This window comes from Carcharodon carcharias, chromosome 17 (genome assembly GCF_017639515.1).
Source record: "Carcharodon carcharias isolate sCarCar2 chromosome 17, sCarCar2.pri, whole genome shotgun sequence".
In the NCBI taxonomy this organism is placed as follows: domain Eukaryota; kingdom Metazoa; phylum Chordata; class Chondrichthyes; order Lamniformes; family Lamnidae; genus Carcharodon; species Carcharodon carcharias.
The window spans coordinates 97316426-97338107 of NC_054483.1; the positions used below are offsets into that span (position 1 = coordinate 97316426).

General features: G+C 40.4%; 1 protein-coding gene across 5 annotated transcripts in view; it reads right to left on the minus strand.

The window, feature by feature from the left end:
* myofl (myoferlin like) overlaps positions 1 to 21682 on the minus strand; it is a 232813-nt gene that overhangs the window by 3705 nt on the left and 207426 nt on the right. For all 5 annotated transcript variants that reach the window (XM_041209164.1, XM_041209167.1, XM_041209166.1 and 2 more), the window contains 3 exons: positions 15501 to 15685; positions 12847 to 12956; positions 10015 to 10162 (listed from right to left, as the gene is read on the minus strand). In XM_041209164.1, the coding sequence (XP_041065098.1) occupies positions 10015 to 10162; positions 12847 to 12956; positions 15501 to 15685 (443 nt within the window). The remainder of the gene's footprint in view (positions 1 to 10014; positions 10163 to 12846; positions 12957 to 15500; positions 15686 to 21682) is intronic.

A 21682-nucleotide genomic window follows, 5' to 3' on the forward strand; every position in this document is an offset into this window, starting at 1 on the left:
TAGTCGAACTTGCCCAAGGAACAGAGTTTGGATGTCAATCAAGCATGTGATTTAAAGGTGTGAATGTCTATTATTTCTTCATTATTGAGTCAAGACCTACTCTTCCAAATACCTCAAAGAAACCAAAATTATTTTCTACCTCACTGAAACAAGCATTTGGTGAAAAACAAATGTTTCAAATGCCACAGCAAGTTTCTTTATTCACTGAATTACTGAGTTACACAGAGCACAATGATCTTCGACTCATCACCCCAGACTGTACTCCAGTGACTAATCTCAACTTGGGGAATGGGGCAGTGGGAATGCTTCAATTGGCCTCCGTGACCCTGGGAACCTTCATTCTCCTCCTTTAAGATGCTTCTCAAAATCTACATCTCACCAAGCTTTCAGTCACCCATTTAAATATTTTTACAACTTGGATGTCACATTTTGTTTAATAACGTTCCTGCAAAACACTACAGGATGTCTGACCATGCTAATAAATGCAAGTCACCATTGCTTCAGGGCAAGGAAAAGGTGAAAATAATCTGGCGACCTGGAAAGCATGTTGGTGTTAAAATTGGTTAAGGTTCAATACTGCTTAGTTTGAATAGCCTCCAAAACAGCACCTACTTCACAACTGAAAAGCAACCCAAAATATCCGAGAGCTGCAGACACCCAGGTAACTATGCTGACGTGGGTCAGTTCCTTGGGGAACAGAAAGGAGAAAATTGGGACATGGGGTCAAAAACAAATCTAAATACATCAACTTAAGGACCTCTATATACCAATATGCATTTAAAAAAAATGTTCCTAATAGGGGGCTAGATTTCCAAATGCTTCAAAGATGGGTTTAATGAGGAGGAACTTGGGTTTCAATTAAATCAATTTCACTGGAAGTCTTGCAATACAGGATTGATTTTCCATTCTACTGACTTTGACCTCAATCACACTGCAGTGCCAAGTGCTGAGCATTTCTCGATAGGCTGAGAAAAAAAAAGTACACTTTTGTTTTTGGGAGTTTTGATGAGGATTATCTCCAGCGATTCCTGGCAGCTGGCCAAGGACATTATTGTCAGTCCTTAGAGCAAGCGCCATCTCACCATCCCAAAGCTTCGAGGTATCTGGCCCAGGAGAAACTAATGATAAAGAAAATGGAGAGTGGAAAGAAATTAGTTCTATATTTTCAGCTTGAAGTTATGCTGCACAAGTTGCTGTTAATGGTTGGATTTTATAACATTATTAATTTAAGCTTTTTTTAAAAAAAGAAGCAAGGCCTTGCAATGCATAATGAAGAGCCCAGTATCCTGTACAGTTCACATTATTTAAAAATGTCTTTTTGCAACATTTAATCAATTTAAATTATCCTCAAGATGATACATGTTAAAATTGAAAAATAATTGGATGATCAAATTGTTTATAAAAAGCTAATGGGTTTATTAATGGAGACATGGAGTACAAAAGCAAGGCAGTTATCCTGAATCTTTACAAATCACTGACAATCCTCAACTAAAATATTGTGTTCAATTCTGAGCACCACACTTTAGGAAAGATGTCAAGGCCTTGGAGAGAGTGTGGGAAAAATTTCCCAGAAAAGTATCAGTGATGAGAATTTTCAGTTTTGTGGAGAGACTGGAGAAGCTGGGATTGTTCTCTTTAGAGCAGACAAGGTTAAAGGGTGATTTTATAGAGGTGCAGAGATTTTTGAGGAGTTTTCCTACAAAGGGAGAAATTGTTTTCATCAGCAGGATGGTTGGTAACCACAGAACACAGCTTTAAAATAATTGGCAAAGAATCCAGGATGGAGATGAGGTGAGATTATTTTACTCAGTGAGTTCTGATGATCTGGAACACATTGTCTGAATGACTGGTGGAAGCAGATCCACAAGTAACTTTCCAAAGTGATTTGGACTGATCGCTCTGCACAAGTTCGGGGTTGGCACATGTACAGAGCGCACTCAGTGGCCATGGCAACGGATTTGCTGATGACACAAAGATTGGTAGGAAAGTAAGTTGTGAAGAGGACATAAGGAGGCTACAAACAGATATAGATAGGTTAAACGAGTGGGCAAAGGTCTGGCAAATGGAGTATAATGTGAGAAAATGTGAATTGTCAATTTTGGCAGGAAGAATAAAAGAGAAGCATATTATCTAAATAGTGAGATATTGCAGAGCTCAGATGCAGAGGGATCTGGGTGTCCTCATGCATGAATCACAAAAGGCTAGCATGCAAGTACAGCAAATAATTAGGAATGTCATTTATTGCGAGGGGAATTGAATATAAAAGTAGGGAGGTTATGCTTCAGTTGTACGGGGCATTAATGAGACCACATTTGGAGTACTGTGTACAGTGTTGGTCACCTTATTTAAGGAAGGATGTAAATGTGTTGGAAGCAGTTCAGAGAAGGTTTACCAGACTAATACCTGGAATGTGTGGGCTGTCTTATGAGGAAAGGGTGGACAGACTAGGCTTCTATCCGCTGGAGTTCAGAAGAGTAGGAGTTGACTTGATTGAAACAAAAAGATCCTGAGGAGTCTTGACAGGGTGGTTGTGGAGAGGATGTTTCCTCTTGTGGGAGAATCTAGAACTAGAGGTCACTGTTTAAAAATAAGGAGTCGCCCATTTAAAACAGAGATGAGGCAAAGTTTTTTTCACTCAGGGGGTCGTGAGTCTTTGGAACTCTTGTCCTGAAAAGGTGGTGGAAGCAGAGTATTTGAATATTTTTAAGGCAGAGGTGGATAGATTCTTGGTAAGGAAGATGATAGGTTATCGAAGGTAGGTGGGATGCAGATTTCAGGTTACCATCGGATCAGCCATGGTCTTGTTAAATGGCGGAGAAGGCTTGAGGAGCTGAATAGCCTACTCCTGCAACTTGTTTGTATGTTCATAATCCGTTTCCTAAAGTTCTTTGCTTCAAAGGCCTGCTGTGTCGATTTTGGAAATGGGAGTTTTACTACGTTCAGGAGCTGAAGAAATTCCCTAGCCTATTATTGGTCCTCAAACCATCCGAGCAGCAGAGAGTTCTTTCAGAGATCAAATCAGTCAGGATGGAAGGAACTTAACGGAATTGAACTGGAGACTATGCCGAAAGTCCATGAAGCATAAACAGGCACAATTGAGCCCACACTCTTGCACCAAAAGATTCAAGATGAAGAATGCATTTTGCCTAGCAATATGCAAGACTTGACCGCACAACCTGGCAAATAATGTGTCGACCCTTGGATTGTCAGAGGGGTTGGAAGGATCCAATATAGAATTTGTTAAGTAAAATTCCCCAGGATTTGCTGGAGATGGGGGCTCAATTTCTTTAGACAAAACTCATTGTACACCAACTCCTTGATCTGCTAATCATGTCTTCCTAGGGATGTTGTGCTTTTACTCATTATCAGACTTCGAGGAGCTGCAGCAAGCCTGCTCAATTTGAAGTGGAAGATCAACATAGCTTCATTTACAGAGACCATTCCCTTGGTTCATTGCTGCAAACTTAACGCACTGAAACAGGCTCTCCATGAGAAGAGTACACTGAGCAATACTTGATCTGTGCATACATTAAACTGATGCCTCACTCCTTACTTTGTCAGAGGCACCAGAAGTTTCCAAAGGCACAGAGAAATAGACACCCTTTTTCTAGTGATACCATAAGCATGATGATAAACTGGGGTGCATTCCAACTTATGCCTTGTGGAAGAAAGCAGTTATGTAATTCCTGTGGTGAAGCTTGAGAAATTGTCATCCCATATTGAAGCAAACAATCGTGACTTTTGTCAGTTTTATTCTGACCTACAGTAAGCCAGAATTGCTGCTGAGGCAATCTAGAGTCACCTGTCTAATCTTTCCTAAGCACACTGAGGTCAAGAAAGATGGAGGGAGCCCAAGGAGGATGAAACAATGGCTATCCAAGAAGAGGATGAGAACTATTCATCTTGGAGAAGTTGTACCATACAATAGCTCTTTCTTTTTAGGTTGATAGGACCCCCGACACCTGGTGCTTCCACAGAAATGGATCCTCTGGCACTAAACCACTAACTCAGTCTCAATTCCCAATGTTTGCCAAGATACATCTATCTTTATTCTGAAAGAGATCAAAGAGCCCTATGAACATGCCTCCAATAAACCAAACTTTCTTCAATGTTACTCAATCTCCTCAATTTTGAGTTAGCGGTCTGAGTAGACTCATTGGTCTATATTCATTCAACAAGATGGATCAGTGTAACACATTCATACAGTAATGCTGATGTGGCAAGTGACAAATACCAGCTTGGGCCTCTCCCTTAATACTACAAAGTGTTTTGACCAAATCAACAGTTTTCTCAAAAGTTGCTGCAGACCATGAGGTTTTGGCAAAACCTTATTCAGTGGATCTCTTTATTCTCAGTCTTCAGTGATCACCAATTGGATTGTGTCTCCCTCTCTAATAGTGGCATTTGGTCACTCTTCTTCATTCTATGTTAACTATTGAGCTCCTAACACTAAGTGTACATCCTTCCTCTAATATCTGAAAGATTCAAGCGTTGGATTTTATTAGACTAGTAATCCAGAGACGAGTTCAAATCCAAGCACAGCTGCTAAATGTACTTAAACTTAATTCACAAATTTGGAATAAAATGAAAGGCTCATTAATAATGAGCATGAAATTACATTATTGTTGCATAAACCTAATTAGTTCACTAATATCCTTCAGGAGAAGGCATCCTACTGTGTCTGGAGTATGAGAGACTTCAGAACCACAACAACATGGTTGACTCAATTGTCTTCTGAAATGGCCTAGCAAGCCACTCAGTTGTAGGCAGCTGACCCCCACTGCTCAAGGGCAATTAGGGATGGGCAATAAATGCTGGCCTATCCAGCAACACTCATCCCATGAATGATTTTTTTTTAATGTAATTATTGTGCAATTTGGCCTCCAGTCTTTCTTTCCTGCTTGGTTTCTGAACAGTATCCAGCAACACAGTCTGGGAAGCACAACTGTAAGTCGGATGACTTTGACTAGTTTCTACTGGCTTATGAACCTTCTCATTTTGTTGGGGCTCTGGTATTTTGGATACAGATTGCGCCTGTATGGTGCCACCTTTATTGGGTCAACTATCTTTAAAATTTGGGATTTTCAGCAGTCACTTTTTATAATTAGTGTTCTGTCTAGGTTGTTTTATCAGTTCAAAGGCTCCCAAGAATACACACGGGGTGGGGGTGGTGGTGTGTGGCATCTTTAAACAGTAAGATGGAAGATATGAAGCTTTATTTCGGAAACTGAGCATCAAGTTGAAGCTGCTATAATCCAATGACTCCCCCTCCACAAAAAGCTGGTTTACTTTTTGGGTTACACAACTTCATGACTTTAGCACTGGAGTAAGGTTCTCATCGCATTCATTTAAAACTTATACAGAAGCCTCATATCAATCTAATTGTCTTTAGAGCTAGTCAGAGGTCCTTCACTGTCCCTGGGTCAAAATCCTGGAACTCAGTCCATAATAGCACTGTGAATATACATACACCATGTGGACTGCAGCAGTTCAAGGCAGCTCACCACCACCTTCTCAAGGGCAATCATGGACAGGCAATAAATGTTGGCCTAACCAGCAATGCCCACATCCCATAAATTCAATTGTCTGCCCGTTCTCTGCTACGAGATGGTCCACCATTTTCTGGATTCCATAGGTGGCACAGATCTAGGTGTGGGGTGATTCTGTCTGAACTATTACCTCTACAGTAAAATTCATATTTAAATGGCTTTTTTAAAAATAAGAAATCCCTAAGGTTTGTTTTCTTCTTTTATTGCCTGAAATTACTGATGAAATGTTTCAGTGCAGCAGCCTTTGAGCGCTTTCTGGTTAGTTTAGCTGCTACAGCTGGACTAATTCCACAATTCTGCTCATGTCTACGAGCATAGTAAGCTTTTCTCAGTTGTGAAGAATGGATGGATGATGTAAATCTAGATCTGATAAACTATTCTACAGACTGTCCTCAGACTCATAGGAAGCAATCGTTTGAGCAGAACAATGAACATTTTTCTGTTAACTATGCCACTTGAATGCACTTCTTATACCCAGAATCTCAACTGTGATGTTTGGAGCATGGAGGAGTCAACAGCCACTAGGACATACTGCTTTAAATTAGAATTGCAGGCTATGAGGAGGTTGAGCCACTTTACAGCTGTTAAAAGTCCCTCTGGACCCCAGCAAGACTTGTCATTGTACGTTTTGCAGCTCATCCCCATCTTCCAACTCAAGTACCAGGTGGACTTGCCCTCTGATCTGCCCAATTTGGAATATTCTGAGAAATAGCCTGTTTTGTGAATGACACATATTGAAGGATTTTTTTTAAATAAAGGTGTAGTTCCTTTTTTCTGAAAATTTTTGCTCATCACTTTGTTACTGCACTATGCTCAGACACCCTATAACCACACTATGACAAGAGGATTTATTTTTCCAGGTTACACTCTGAACAAGCTTCTCTCCTCGTACCCTGTCTATTCTTTCATTCATACTTCATGGTTTATAGGGAAGACACATGTCACTACGTTCATCCACGATATAGCCTGGGTTGTCTAATGTTTACATTGTCCAGTGCCCAGGAACACACTGGAATTGGCCATCCTTTAGCCGTAATTGCTCCTCAGTTTGGGTCTGTACTTGATAAAGGGATCTTGGTACAAGATTTGCTCTGCTTTCAGACTTTAAGAGAGGAAGGGAAAGAGAAAATTGGCGAGAAAATAAAAACACAAGTCTACTTAATTTTCAGTCATTTTTCTTCATCTCCCAGCTATGAGGGACCAAGCTGTTGGTGGTGCTATTTCCCAGTTACCCACCAGGTGGTGTTCTTGAGTGATGTGGAAATGCCTCCCCCTTCTGTGAAGGGCTGAGGAGTCGAGCACACAGACTAGGAGAAGCCAGGATGCAAATCCCAGTTTACCAGTAAACACCATTACTGCATAAAAACCGAATGGCACCATGAAACTTATCAGATTTTCAGAAAGAAAATTTGGCATTTAAAATCAAGAGCGAGGACAATGTAGTACCCGAATATGAAAGGCTGGTTAACGAACAACAAAATCTTGTCATTTTATCAGCTTATGAGAAAGCCAAGTTTTTGCTGGGGAAGTCTTGAGCTGTGACTTGCTAAAGAGCCACCAAAATCTTTCACCATGAAAACACCATGACCTCTTGTCCTATTATCAGAACTGATATTGGTATGAGCAGACCCTGAATTTAGAGTATGAGACATAAAGCAGCAACTCTGATTCCATGTAAGGAAGATGAGCTGAAAGTGGTCTGTATTCCAGCCCCACTGAAATACAAGGTTGGTTTCGACAAACTACAGAATTTCTTAAATCAGGTCAAGTTGCTTGCTCACTGTATTCAAATAGATGTGCAATAGTCTACAAGGTTGCACAAATTGTAGTTATGAAATTAATAATGTAATGCTTTAAGAGTATGAATCCCCTTATTTTCTCCTGAATTAACATACTGCCTAACTTGAACCCAGGTAAGTAGATCCACTTTGTAGCCTCCACAATTGCTGAAGTGCATAAAAGAGGATGCAAGAAAATCCTCACTCCAATTTCCCCATATCTATTAAGAACTGAAGCACCTGCCCATTTCATGCCAGCTTCATATGGCCAACATCAGGAGAAATGAATGTGCGCTCCCACAGCCATGGGAAGTCACTGGCTGTGACTTTTCATCTAAAGATCTTGATCTCTAATTGGTTTCTTTCCAACTGTTGACTTGCAATTTAGCAAAAAAAAGTCAAAAATTTTATATCCAGGGAAGTTAAAATCCTAGAATTACTTACGTTTTAATCTGCTGCACATAGCATTGTAGATAAAAATTGAAGTATATACAAGTTGGCTCAAACTGATTTAAAACAGTTATATTAGCACACAGGATCAAACTTCAGATTTTAAACAGTCAAACCTTTCCCTCATAAGTCAAAAGCAGAAAGTTACTTCAGTTTTCTACTTATGCATAAAGTTTGTAACACATCAGATACAACAACAGCTTCATGGTGCTTCTGGCTAAGAATCACTGAAAATGCCTTAATGTTAATTAAATGTAGGTGAAAAAAAATAGCTAAGGGTGTGCCGGCACGGACATATAAAAGAAAACAGCATCACCAAACAGCTGTTGAAAAATCCAGCCTCGTTGATAATAGAACAGTTAAAGCCTCCAGACTCTGTGGTCCTTAAAATTCTCAGCTTTATCAGCCACTTAAAAAGAAAATCAGCCATGTTAAGGTCACAAGGCTAAGGAGGGAGATGATGATGGTGTAAAAACAGCATTGGAAAGTAAGGTCATGAGAAGGGGACTAGTCTTAACACAACATTGAGAGATCCAACACTGCACAACTAACAGCTGCCTTGGTTTGCCATTCCTGTGCTAGCTCCACTAACTGTGATTTACTACTAAACCAACTCTGGTGTTGACACCTTTATGTCCCTCCCTCCTATCCCAGCAGGCCTGGAGGCCATGATGGATGCTGCTGAACTTTTCCTCCTATCACCTTAAAAAGAACTTTCCCATAATCTTTTGTCTTCCATCAATGTGGAAGACAGAAGGGTTTTATTTAATTTTAAATTAACAGCCTTGTTGCTCTAACATGGTAGCAATATACAGAATTTATTACACCAGTGAAATTCTTAAACTACAATCTCTTTTTTTCTACCCAATGAACTGAACATAGTCCAAAGTAAATCAATGTAATTGCGGCTCGTCCAACATTATTGTAGCAATACTTTATACCACATGCCATTGGCAATTTGGTGTATTTAATTGAAAATGCTAAGATAATGGGGAACTTAGCCACAGACATTAACTCTTGTAAAGCCGATGGCCCATGAATAGGTTATATCTAAAAGAGTCTCCAAATTACAATCAGTTAAATACATCTCAACTTATCCCAGCTAAGAAAATACACAAACAAAAAATGTGTACATTAAAGTTTGTTCTGCATAAATTTATCTCCGTTCTTTTTTAAAAAAAAAATTGCCAAAAACTTCACCCCTTCCTTTTTAAGATAATTTAACAATTGCAGTAAAGCCTTGAATTCCCATTCTGATGTCCCAAACTTGAATTGCAGTCTCAAGTAGCATTGCAACTCAGAAACCTGCACAAGCAGGTTTCTGTTTTAATGGCTGGATTATAAAATAGATCAAGGAGACATATCCTGTCTCACAAAGTAGATTATTTGTTAGTCAATACAGCACATCAGTGGGGGCTGTGAAACCCACACTCCTGATTAAAGGACAGCAGAAAAACAGGGCAGCAACAAACAACGAGGGAGAGGATAAAAGTACAATTGTATTACGTTACGACAAAAATCAGGCTTGGTTACTGAATTTCAGTATTATTTTTGAATATGCACCAAAATTGACAAAAAAAACTCAATCACTTGAAGAAAATAAATGAATTGAGGCATTTTTAAGGTTAACAGGTTGCGAGCTTATGTCAGCAAATCATAGGAACATAGGGGTGGAGTAGGCCATTCAGCCCCTCAAGTCTGCAAATCAGAATAACTATTGTCCATACTAAGTGAGGGAGTGCAATTAAATAAGATTAATAGCAATTAAATTAAAATAATACAAATGAAAGCTTTTGATTAAATCAATGCAACATAGGTGATTAAGTCACCAGACTTTGCATTTTTCTTTGTTGTCAAAACATAACTAAAGCTAATCTCCTAGTCTGCAGCTAACATTAAAAGTTGCCTTCTGCCTTTCAAGTTGGACACAATTCTGTAAATACACAGTCAGAGCCACCAAGAGAAGCTCCTTTGAGAATTTTACTTGGTGCCTTCAAATTCAGTTAATAGCTGCATATGGATCTCACAATCCATTTTATCTCAGACCTATGCTGCATTTGAAAAACATTCACCATGAGATTCTTTACAAGAAAAAGCAAAGACCCATGTTACATATCAGTGATGTGCTGAAGAAAATAAAACATTAATACGTCAGCTTATTTTATTTCCTGAAAACACAGTTTACTTCCACACTTACTTTGATGGCAGCATTATTAAAACCCACACTATGTACTTACCGGCAATGAATAAAAGAAGATCCCAAGGAACAGAACTACAAACAGCAGTATTATGATCCCAAGAAAGATCCATTTGAACCGGCGCCAGATGATGTATTTCATCGTCTTGCAAGGACTGGTGAACCACAGGAAAGATGTTTCTGGACGGCTGATTGTAAAGAATTAAATCCAGTTAACTTCCCTTTCTAATGGATAAAGTGTACACAGTTTACATTAAGCATCCATTTATAGGGTTGAGAAACCATTACTCAAGCAAACCACGGGCATGTTTATTATCCCTTTTAAAAACCATGGGAAGCAAGTTCCTTATCTAACCAATGGCTTAGTTGATAAATGCATAATGTGGTACGCGACTGAGCTGTTATGAGGAGTCTGGGTTTTGACCCTGATACGTTCAGAATCACCAGTTAACCAGGCAGGAATGACAGCACTAGAATTGACTTCAGCGGCCCATGAGTTGGGGTGCAGCAAAGTGCCATGATTGAACAGCACACCAAGAATGACCACTGGAGTTGGAGTACCACAGAACCACTGTCAGTTGAACCACACTCCAAGGGAATCACCATTTTCAGAATGCAAAGATGATGCCTCCGCTGCTGGAGACACATTAATGGCTTTGTATTGCCCTCCTTATTGAGCATGGGATCCAAGGCAATTTGGCAAATTGGATCCAAAATTGGTTGAGTGGTAGGAAGCAGAGGGTGATGGTCAAGGGGTATTTTTGTGACTGGATGTCTGTGTCCAGTGAGGTTCCACAGGGATCAGTGTTGGGTCCCTTGCTGTTTGTGGTATATATAAACGATTTAGACTTGAATGTAGGAGGGTTGATCAGTAAGTTCACGGATGACACGAAAATTTGTGGGGTGGTAAATAGTGAGGAGAATAGCCTTAGATTACAGGAGGATATAGATGGGCTGGTCAGATGGGCTGATCAGTGGCAAATGGAATTTAATCCAGATAAGTGTGAGGTGATGCACTTGGGCAGGACAAACAAGGCACAGGAATACATGATGAATGATTAGGACCCTGGGAAGTACCGAGGATCAGAGGGACCTGGTATACATGTCCACCTTAAGTTTGTAGGATAGGTAGATAAAAGGTGGTTAAGAAGGCATACGGGATACTTGCCTTTATAAGCCGAAGCATAGGATATAAGAGCAGGGAGGTTATGCTGGAGCTGTATAAAATGCTGGTTAGGCCACAGCTCGAGTATTGCATGCAGTTCTGGAATCTTCATTGTAGGAAGGGTGTGATTGCACTAGAGAGAGTGCAGAGGAGATTTACCAGGATGTTGCCTGGGCTGGAGAGTTTTAATTATGAGGAGAGATTGGATAAACTGGGGTTATTTTCCCTGAAGCAGAGGAGATTGAGGGGGGACATGATTGAGGTGTATAAAATTGAGGGGCACAGATAGGGTAGGCAGGAAGGAACTTTTCCCCTTGGTGGAGGGATCAATAATCAGGGGGCATAGATTTAAGGTAAGGGGCAGGAGGTTTAGAGGGGATGTGAGGAAGAATTTTTTTCACCCAGAGGGTGGTGGGAATCTGGAACTCACTGCCTAAAGGGTGGTAGAGGCAGAAACCCTCATAACATTTAAGTATTTGGATGTGCACTTAAGATGCCATGGCATACAAGGCTATGGGCCTAGTGCTGGAAAATGGGATTAGAATAGTTAGGTACTTGTTTGACCAGCGCAGACTTGATGGGCCAAAGGGCCTTTTTGTGTGCTGTAGACCTCTAAGACTATGGCTTGTATGGAGAGGTGGGAGGGAAAAATATAGTACCCAATTTAACTTACGGTATACATCAAGTCAGGACAATTGACCAACATAGTTAAAGCATCAAGCTGGTTCAATTGACAATTGAATATTTAAACCCCACTCCAAACTTCAGCACACAATCTCGGCTGATTCTTGATAGTTACATTATTGTGTGAGCCATCTGTAAGATGAGATGTTAAACTGAGACTCCATCTGCCTGGATGTTAAAGATTCCATGGCACTATGTTAACCATTCCTTCCTCAACCAGCACCAAACAAATCAACTGCTCACTCCCTCTACTGGAAAGGTCCAGCTGGAGGAGTGGGAATCCAGGCAGATTTCCACCTACCTAACCAATGGGCACTGAAACCGGTATGCACAGGCTTATGCCTGTTCCCTGCTCAGCCCAGTCGATTATCAGGAGCTCATTCTGCAGCCATCTTGCTTCTCCTCATCTGAATACTATGACTGACTGCTACTGGTGTTAAAAGGATCAGGCATGATTGCAAGCTTCCCCCCTCACCCATTATCGATGTTCTCATACAAGATAATCCCGGAGGGAAGTCAGCAGCTGGGGTACTGCACATTGACAGGAGTCCACACTTTTAGAAAGGAGAATGTTGGCAGAAACAGGAACAGTCAATTAATACACCAATTCACTTGCAAGGTTACTGATTGATATCTTTTCCTTTTGGCATGTTACAAAGGTAAATACCTCCTCCAGTCTAAACTCCATGTGACCACATTTTAAAAAATAAAACTAACTGCTGAACTGTGGTCTCTTTCTGAGCAGTTGAATCAAGAACATGACTCTCAAATGCACTCATCTAAATGTGGAATCGATAGGACACTTGAATATAAATCCTGACCGCATGAAATAAGAGGAGATAAAAAAATCTATGCTTTGTAAGAATGGGTAAAATCCATCCATGCGCTTTAAGTAGCCTGTATTCAATGTTCAAAACAAATGGAGTCCTCTGATTTAAAATGTCAAACACTTCTAGACTCTTGTTCTTCCAAAATGCAAGGCACAAATTTATGAAAACAATTCAAGGAGAAAAAAAAAGTTACTTTGGAGGCTCCAGTTTTGGGTTCATGTTGGGTTCATCTCTTGCTTTGCCAGCAGGTTTCTGCTCAGCCTCTTGTTCAGTGAGAATCTCCAGTGTCATTTCAACTTTACCCTGGATAACAAAAAGAATTAAAAACTTTTAGCAAGTTATCTAACCAGAACAGGCATTCACAGATAAGTGGTGGGTTACCTTAGAGTACAGGACTTCTAGGATTACCTCAGCCTTTTAAAAGCAGAACACTATGCAATCCTTTTTAAGCCAACAGCCTGATCTCAAAAGCTGACTAAAGCAGGTATGCGATCCATGAATTGGGGCAGGGTTATTTTAGTGATATTCTCAATTAGCTAACCAAACAATCGATCTCAAATGTTTGTCTGGTATTCAACCATTACTTGAAGGGTTAACGGAATGCTCGTGATAGTTTTCTATTTCGGTTTAAAATGCTTTCCAAGTGTCATTCCTTGGTTATGAGTGATGAACTGGGCTATTATAAAGCTTAATGGCAGCACCAAACATATTATTGTGGCTCCTGGCTGTTGAATCATTCATCAGATAGCCTTTCATTTCCTTTGTACAGATTTAAATGATTGTCTGTCATATTTTTCTGTAGGGAAGATGTGCACCTGACAGTGAAAAATTCATATGATGTTGTGTAAAACTTCTTTGCTTCTGTAAAAACATGCGCGTGCTGAGCACAGGTAGCGTAAGAATAAAAGAGGCTTTACAGCATGCTGGCTCATTAAGTATTTGAAAAGTTTAAATCTTCTGCTTCTGATGTGCGCGGAACTGGTTTCTCCGCAACACTTCAGAACAAACAACACGTGGTTAAGAGTTGCTGGTTTGGATGCAATTGGCGATTCTTTGCACATTTCATTAGTTTTCAGAAGGTGCTTTTTCACTCGTTACTGCTCAAACCAATCCACCCGTCACTAAATGCAAGATCTTCTATGAACCAGAACTTTCAGGCAGCATATTAGAACGTAATTAAAAAAGAATTTGCATTAAGTGTACCTAAGAGCCGCAGCCGGGCACCGCTTTATTAATACGAGCCACACCCAGACTCCGCTTTATTAATACAGCTGAAAATGGGTTTATCACAAAAAGCAGCACTTACATCAGTGTCCAGTGAGCAACATTTTAAATAGCTAAAAATGACCGAAAAATCTACATAGAACAATTTACTGGTTACATTGGTATGTAGTAAAATAATTTTAATAAATTCACTCCATCTGAGGGTATGGCCATTTGTGTGGGTGGAGGCTGCAAGTGCTTTTTTTTTTAAAAACAAAACTGACACAGATCTACAATGCTGTGCTCGAAATTCCCCGAACGTTTCTGCTAGCTAGGCCAATTTGAGGCAAAATTTTGCTGAAAAGAAACAACGCTACTTAGCAGAAACTTCAGGACAAGACAACTTGCATCCACCTTTTTGGTAATATTTCAAACAGAATCCACATCCATATTAATTGTCTTGGAATTCAATGAGTTATTTCTACATAAATAAAATCACATATATAGACAATTTGATATAACACATTTGGATGTGTACATACACATATACAGCATATGGGCAGGATTTTCCCCATCGGCAAGCGGAGGGGCAGGGCCCACTCGCCGAAGCACAAAATGGTGCATGGTGACATCATGCAGAACTCCCGATGTCACCGAGCCCCATTTAAATTTTCCGGTAGGTGGGGGCGCAGCAAAATCTGCTGTGCGCCTGCCAACCTGTCAATGGTCAATTGAGGCCGCTGACAGAGTCATTTAGCTAATTAATGGACCTGCCCATCCAACCTTAAGGTTGGTTGGCAGGCCAGGAGCCCCGGCAAGAATTAGAAAAAGCATGAAATCTCATCCATGAGCAGGACGAGGTTTCAAGTAGATTTTAAAAAAGTTTATTAAAGCTTTTTAAAAAAATTATGAGTGTCACATGAGGGGACATCAGGATTTTTTTTCTCTCTATTTTTAATTTTTGTGACAGAACAGCCGATCTCCCTGAGGCAGCACTTAGCCTCAGGGAGATGAGTGCGCTCTTTTGTAAAATGGCGCCGTGGCCCCCAACTGGGGGCACCGATCAGAGGCGTGCTGTGCACGCCCGCAATTCAACTTCACCCCTGATGGGGAGGAAAATCCTGCCCCATATGTATTTAAACAACATACATTCACACTTTAAAAATACCAATAACACCAAGTAGTAGGGTTTGACTTTCAATCTGTTTGCTACAAATTTTAGAACCAGGATTTATTTTTTTAAAAATTCAACTGGATGAATGGGACACCTACGTGCCTGCCCTAAGCTCGCTGATTTGGACTGTTCTGACGCAACATTAGGTTAAAAACATGGTCAAAAAACCCAGAATTTGCAAACCACATAACGTGATATTTTGTCTTTCGTATGAGAACTTGCTCATGTTAATGCTTCCTCCAAATTAATGCAATCTCAAGGTCTAATTAACAGAAATAGTGTTCCAACACTGCTGTCCGAACACTATGAAAATTGGACTCTACAATAAATCTTTTGGCTCATTCACAAAATTGGTTGATGCCGATTATTTTCTTTGCAAAGACAAATGACAAACACCCACAATTTTAAGAATCAAAGACTAGTTAAGCAGCATTGAAAATAAAATCTCAAAATGTTCAAAAGGTCCTTACAGCCAAGATGCGTTTGCCATCCTTTTCCTGGACACATGGCCACCACCCATTTATAGATTTTTGAGCAAAAATGGAGGTCACTTTGGGTGCTTTAGGAGTACTTGGATCTGGCAGCATTTTCAAATTGCATCCTGCAGCTGTTTTGGCTGGACATATTGTGGAATTCAGGTCTAGCTCGAGGACACCTGTGAATCAGAGATGACAGCAGCGTTGTGTAGGTATACATAAGAATCAAAAAAACAAATCACAAGGTTAGAGGGCACTGGCACCATTCACAGTCCACTGCACGTTTGCTCTCCTCCTGGACCATAATCAACCTTCCAAAGCAACAACTAGATTACTTTTTTGATCCTACTATTCATAATGAACAAGGGTATTTCAAAGTTTATTGGGTCAACCAAGTTCAGTAGATGTCAGAAAAGAAGTCACCACAATCCCAATGTTTCGCCGGCAGACATTTCACGGAAGTTGTTGTACCTGCGATGTTGAAAAACAAGGCCATCCCACAGGAAATTTTGCACGTGTGTGTGTGAGCAGATAAACAGGTTTCCTCAAAGCTTTCACTAATTCAGCATACAACACAAAAATGCACATATTCTTTCTAGCTACCTAATCAGTGATTTGGCAAGGTACATCATATGGATGGTGCCCGGGTGATACCAGGACCCTTTCTGTAACTTTAAGCCACATGCTGCAATCAATTGTGGAGTTAGTGGGACAAAAAGCATATGTAACTGCTACTCAGTATTTCTAAATCTCAGCTGAATGTTATCCTCTCTGGAAATTATCTTCTTTACTCATATGCAGTTCCAGGGCGAGGGCTGTGACTCCCTTAATGAGATACTGATACAGACAATGTTCCCTATAAGCTCTGCTGTGCAGGAAAAAGCAGGCAACACACAAGCAGTGTTCCTTACAAGATGCGTGCTTATATAACCACTCAGCAATCTGAAAGAAACCATGTAGAGCAACAAACTAGCTGCACACAGCAACAGAGGTTCAAGGGATCACTGGTTACCAGGTAGGCTTAGCACTTCTCAATATAACCGTCTGTCTATCACCCTCGGAGAGCACTGAAGCGAAGAAAGGTGCTTCCCTCAACCAGCATCCACACAACTGACAAGGGGGTCACAGCCAGGATGGGAATGCTGGCCATAATTCACTTCTCTAACCCAGGGTCAATGCAGCATCTCTGGCACTTCCCTAGGCAAGATCAGCTGACAGCAGTGTATCTAGGGATTTCTTGTATGGATCAGAGACAGTCATTTTACTCAGAGCAGCCAATATAGAAACCAACCAGAGTCAAGCTGACCAACTCATGCAATTTTGAAGCCTTCTCGCTACAGAATTAACGACCCCCATGCTGGTGAATCCTAGTGTTGTGGTTTCCTTCTAGTTTTTCTAGTTGTTTGGGTGAGAGAAAGCAAAGGGACACAGAAGGTGGAGCTAAGCTACAGGTCCCATAGCTTTAATCAGGACTTTCATTAGCAGCCTGGGTCAAGCATCAGCCCTTCTTGCAAAGCCTTATTTCGCTCTCTCATTCTTTGGGCAGAGATTGCAAAGGTTATCAAAGCTTTGAAATTGTGAATGCAGTTTTTACTTCACAGCCAGGTGGGCTGTAGAAACAGAAAAAAAAAAATCTGGGGATGGAGAAGAAATATCAAGTTAAAAAAAAGGAAAAACAAAGAGGGGATCCAAAGTGAGACTTATAATCAAGCTTGACAGATACGCTCCACTGAACAATACAGCGTTGGCTCCCATTCATAGTGATGCTGACAGGACACGCTTTTCACTGCCTTCGTGTGCTGAAAAGCATACAAGGAACATGGCTAATCGATCTCTCCAGAGATCGAAACTGACCATAATGTCAGATTCAATTAAAATACGAATGCTGCTACAGTAGACAATCAGTTTCCATCTTTTGTATGAGAGTCCTGATAGGTGACTGGCTGAAAGGAAATCCTCTCATTTCCAGAAGTGCCTCAGTTGCTTAAATGATAATTTATGGAAGTTGGCAAGCATATCCAAAGCAATCGAGCAACAAACAGATTAAACACAGACAAGACATCCTTTACTCCCTGTACAATGGACACTGCTGGTTTTTAAACCTAGATTTTTGTGATTTCGTGATACAGTTAATGTGACTAGGCCAATGATGGCAGCTTTGAACACCTGGCAAATTAGAAAAGAGGGTGCAAGCATTCTCCGTGGCTATTTACAAGACCCATTAAGTAACTAGAGATTTAATTTAACCTTCTTTACAACTAACAACAGAATTCAGTTCTTCCACTTCACAGTAATCAAGCTTTCTGACAAATGCAGGGTCTCTCATTCCATTGTGTAAAAATATAGCCAGTTTTGACTAATGACCAATATCATCCTATTCTGCTTTAAACAATTATGATTTAATATGGGCTTGTAAGTAAATGTCAAAGCAGGAGGAATTGGAAGACACAGGAAACTCTAGGAAATGTATTTTTTGAAATTACGTTAAAATAAGTCAGAATACATTAATTAATAAATACATAAAGCATATTAGGAAACGGGATAAAGAGAATAAAAAGTCCAAGCACAAGTTTTCAAAAACTTGGTTAAAATCATTGAATACAAAGTTAATATTTCATTAAAGCTGCTTCCAACATCACTGTGACATTGCTACTGATTTACAGCATTAGGTTATGTCTCAGATTGGTGCCCAAGCTGCCATTTTAAGGAAATGTTTAAGCAGGGAGACCAAGGCCCTGAAACTAATGAGGTCAAATAAGATTAAAAGAAACACATAGCTGAAGAAAAGCAAAATCTGGTAAAGGGAAAATAGATACAATTACAGTTCAATGAATATTTTCAACATTGCTTGTCATTTTAAATAGTGGCTTTAAAAACTGGATCAAAAAAGTGCAAAGATTGGAAATTAACTCCTTCAACAGTTTGCATCAGTAATGGCTTCTATGTATAAACGTATTTGAGGCAGGAGGCATATTCAAGGATCACTTCACATCTCAAAAGTTTGCTTATATCCTTATGATAAATTGTTAGCCTGGAAATGCATGATCAGAGCTCTCTGGGTGATACTAGCTTCAACTCTTATCACCTCATTAGAACTATGCACAAGGCTGAATGTAAGTGATCCACAGCACTGGTGTCAATTTAAAAGTGCAGATTTCTTGGTTTGATAATGAAAATAACAAACTATTATTTTGAAACTGAACAATCCAGATCAATGCAACTGTCAAATGGCTGTTAGCAAGCTTTCCTACCAAAGGAAAAGATGGCAACAAACTATGTCAAACTGGACTCAATTAGGGTAGCTACCACATCAAAAACTGTCCTTTTTAGGCCCTTCAATCATGTAAACATTTGTCATAAAGCTTACGAAAAACATGAGGTTTGGGAAGACATCAACTGGAAGGAATGATCCAGAGGCTGGGCACATATGTATCAAGAGTTCCGTGCCTAACACAACTGGGTTACAGGAAGATGAGCAGTTGGTGCTGAAGCTCATCACCTCTAACTGGCGGAGGCCATTGTATGATCGCTTACAAGTTATGACTATGTCGAGGTGAGACAGATAGTGACACATTGTACAACACGTTGTGCTGCCCACATGATACTGAGGAATTCCTGTTACCTGTTTATCCAGTGAGGGCTCAAATTCAGACTTATTGGTTGCCCTGTTGTCGTTTTTTTTTTTGAGGATTTTATAGCATTGATAAAGGAGAACCAGTGGATGTGGTGTATTTGGATTTTCAGAAGGCTTTTGATAAGGCCCCCCACGAGGTTAGCAAATAAAATTAAGAACAAATGGAATTGGGGGTATTACACTAGTGTGGATCATGAATTGGTTGACAGAAAGTAGAGAGTAGGAATAAAGGGATCGTTCTCGGAATGGCAGTCTATTACTAGTGGAGTACTGCAAGGATCAGTGCTAGATCCATAGCTGTAAACTATCTATATACATGATTTTGATTTGGGGACCAATTGCTATATTTCTGAATTTGCTGACGACGCCAAACTGGGTGGGAATGTAAAACAAAAACACCTGGAAAAACTCAGCAGGTCTGATAGCATCTGCGGAGAGGAACACAGTTAACCTTGCGAGTCCGTATGACTCTTCAACAGAAGTTGAAGAATCATACAGACTCGAAAGGTTAACTGTGTTCCTCTCCGCAGATGCTGTCAGACCTGCTGAGTTTTTCCAGATATTTTTGTTTTTGTTTTGGATTTCCAGCATCCACAGTTTTTTACTTTTATCTGGGTGGGAATGTAAGTTGTGAGGAGGATGCAAAGAGGCTTCAAGAGGACTTAGACAGGCTAAGTGAATGGATTAGAATATGGCAGATGGAATATAATGTGAATAAGTGTGAATTTATTCACTTTGGGAGAAAAAAGAGGCAGAACATTTCTTAAATGGTGAGAGGTTGGGAAATGCAGTGTCCAAAGGGACCTGGGTATCTTTGTTCATGAGTCACTAAAAGTTAGCATGCAGGTGCAGCAAGTAATTAGGAAGACAAATGGTATAGCACGAGAGGATTAGAGTACAGGAGTAAGGATGTCTTGCTGCAGTTATATGGAGGCCTGGTGAGACCTTATCTGGAGTATTGTTTACAGTTTTGGCCCCCTTATCTAAGGAGAGATATACTTGCCATGGACAGAGTGCAAAGAATGTTCACCAGGTGAATCCCTGGGATGGCAGGATTGTCTTATGGAGGAGAGACTGGGGAAACTGAGTCTGTATCCCCTAGCGTTTCGAAGAATGAGGGGTAACCTCACTGAAACTTACAAAATTCTTACAGAGCGTGGCAGGGTAGATGTGGATAAGATGTTTCCCCTGACTGGTGAGTCTAAAACCAGGGGACATAAATGGCCTATACCTTATCCTGAGATTAATACTGAGATGAAGAAGAATTTCTTCACCCAAAGGGTGGTGAATCGTCAGGATTCTCTACCTCAGAGAGCTGTCGAAGCTCAATCATAGATCTTGTTCAAAACAAAAATCAACAGATTTCTGGAAACTCATCACATCAAGCGATATGGAGATAATGCAGGAAAGTGTGTTGAGGTAGATGATCAGCAATGATCTAATTGAATGGCGAAGCAAACTCGACGGGTTGAATGGCCAACTCTTGGTCCTATGCTCCTAATGATGAAAATGGACTACTTCCCTTGAGATGAGAGGAGTCAGGTTGGCTGCAAAATAAGTTGGACAATGGAAACTGGAACAGTGCCAATCTTTCGCAACAGATAATCAAAGATAGGCGGGCCCACAATGCTGCAGACTGGCCGGCCAGTCTGGTTCATTGGCCTACTTTTCCCAACAGGCTCTAGAAAACAAATGCTGAAAGCCAATTCCATTGGCACCAGTCATGTACAATATGAAAACATTCTAGATTACAAAGAGAGACTTGGCAATTCATACAATTGTGAGAAGGATCAAATAAAAGACTTACAAGAATTTAAAATAATGGACTTAATTCATAAGCTGAGTGTTAAATTAAAGGGCTTCTGAAACCTTGGCTTACATGATGGAATCAAATACTCCGCATGTAAGTTGTGAACGGAATGGACAAGCTGTAAAGCATAGTTATGCTTACATAGCAAGTCTCAATACATGGGTGGTCTATGGGATTACCTGCAAATTACAAGAAGTTTCGCAAAAATTGTGGAAGGAATTTTGGGATCTGATAACAGGTCTCTCAGCACACTGTACGTGGGTACTCAGGGATCCAGGGAAGAGGTACTAAAATGTGAAGCAGTGTTTAATCTGCTCCTTGCTGAGCACAATTAATCCCTAGGTCTAAATAGGCTCATCCTGAGGTCAAATAGAAGTTATTGTTGCCAAAGATTCTCCAAATAGGCAGAAGCTCAAACTTCCATAGATTACCAAGAAATCGTAGGAAACAACTAACCTACTTCAAAATTGCAACAACTGCATGGGTTCACTGTTATTTTACAACATTGTGTGGCTGACACCTTCCAAACTTGTGCTAGAATCTAACTGCCAACATCCTCGTGCTATCAGGCTCTGGGATCCCTGACCCCAGTTCAAACATTCAAGTGTCTTCCTTACCCCTCATAGAGCCTAGTGACCTCATTGGTGCTGCCACATCCTGAGCTTCTCCTTTTCTATTCCTGTAGCTCTATCCCCAGTACTTCCTCATCACTCCCCCACAACATTGCTAATG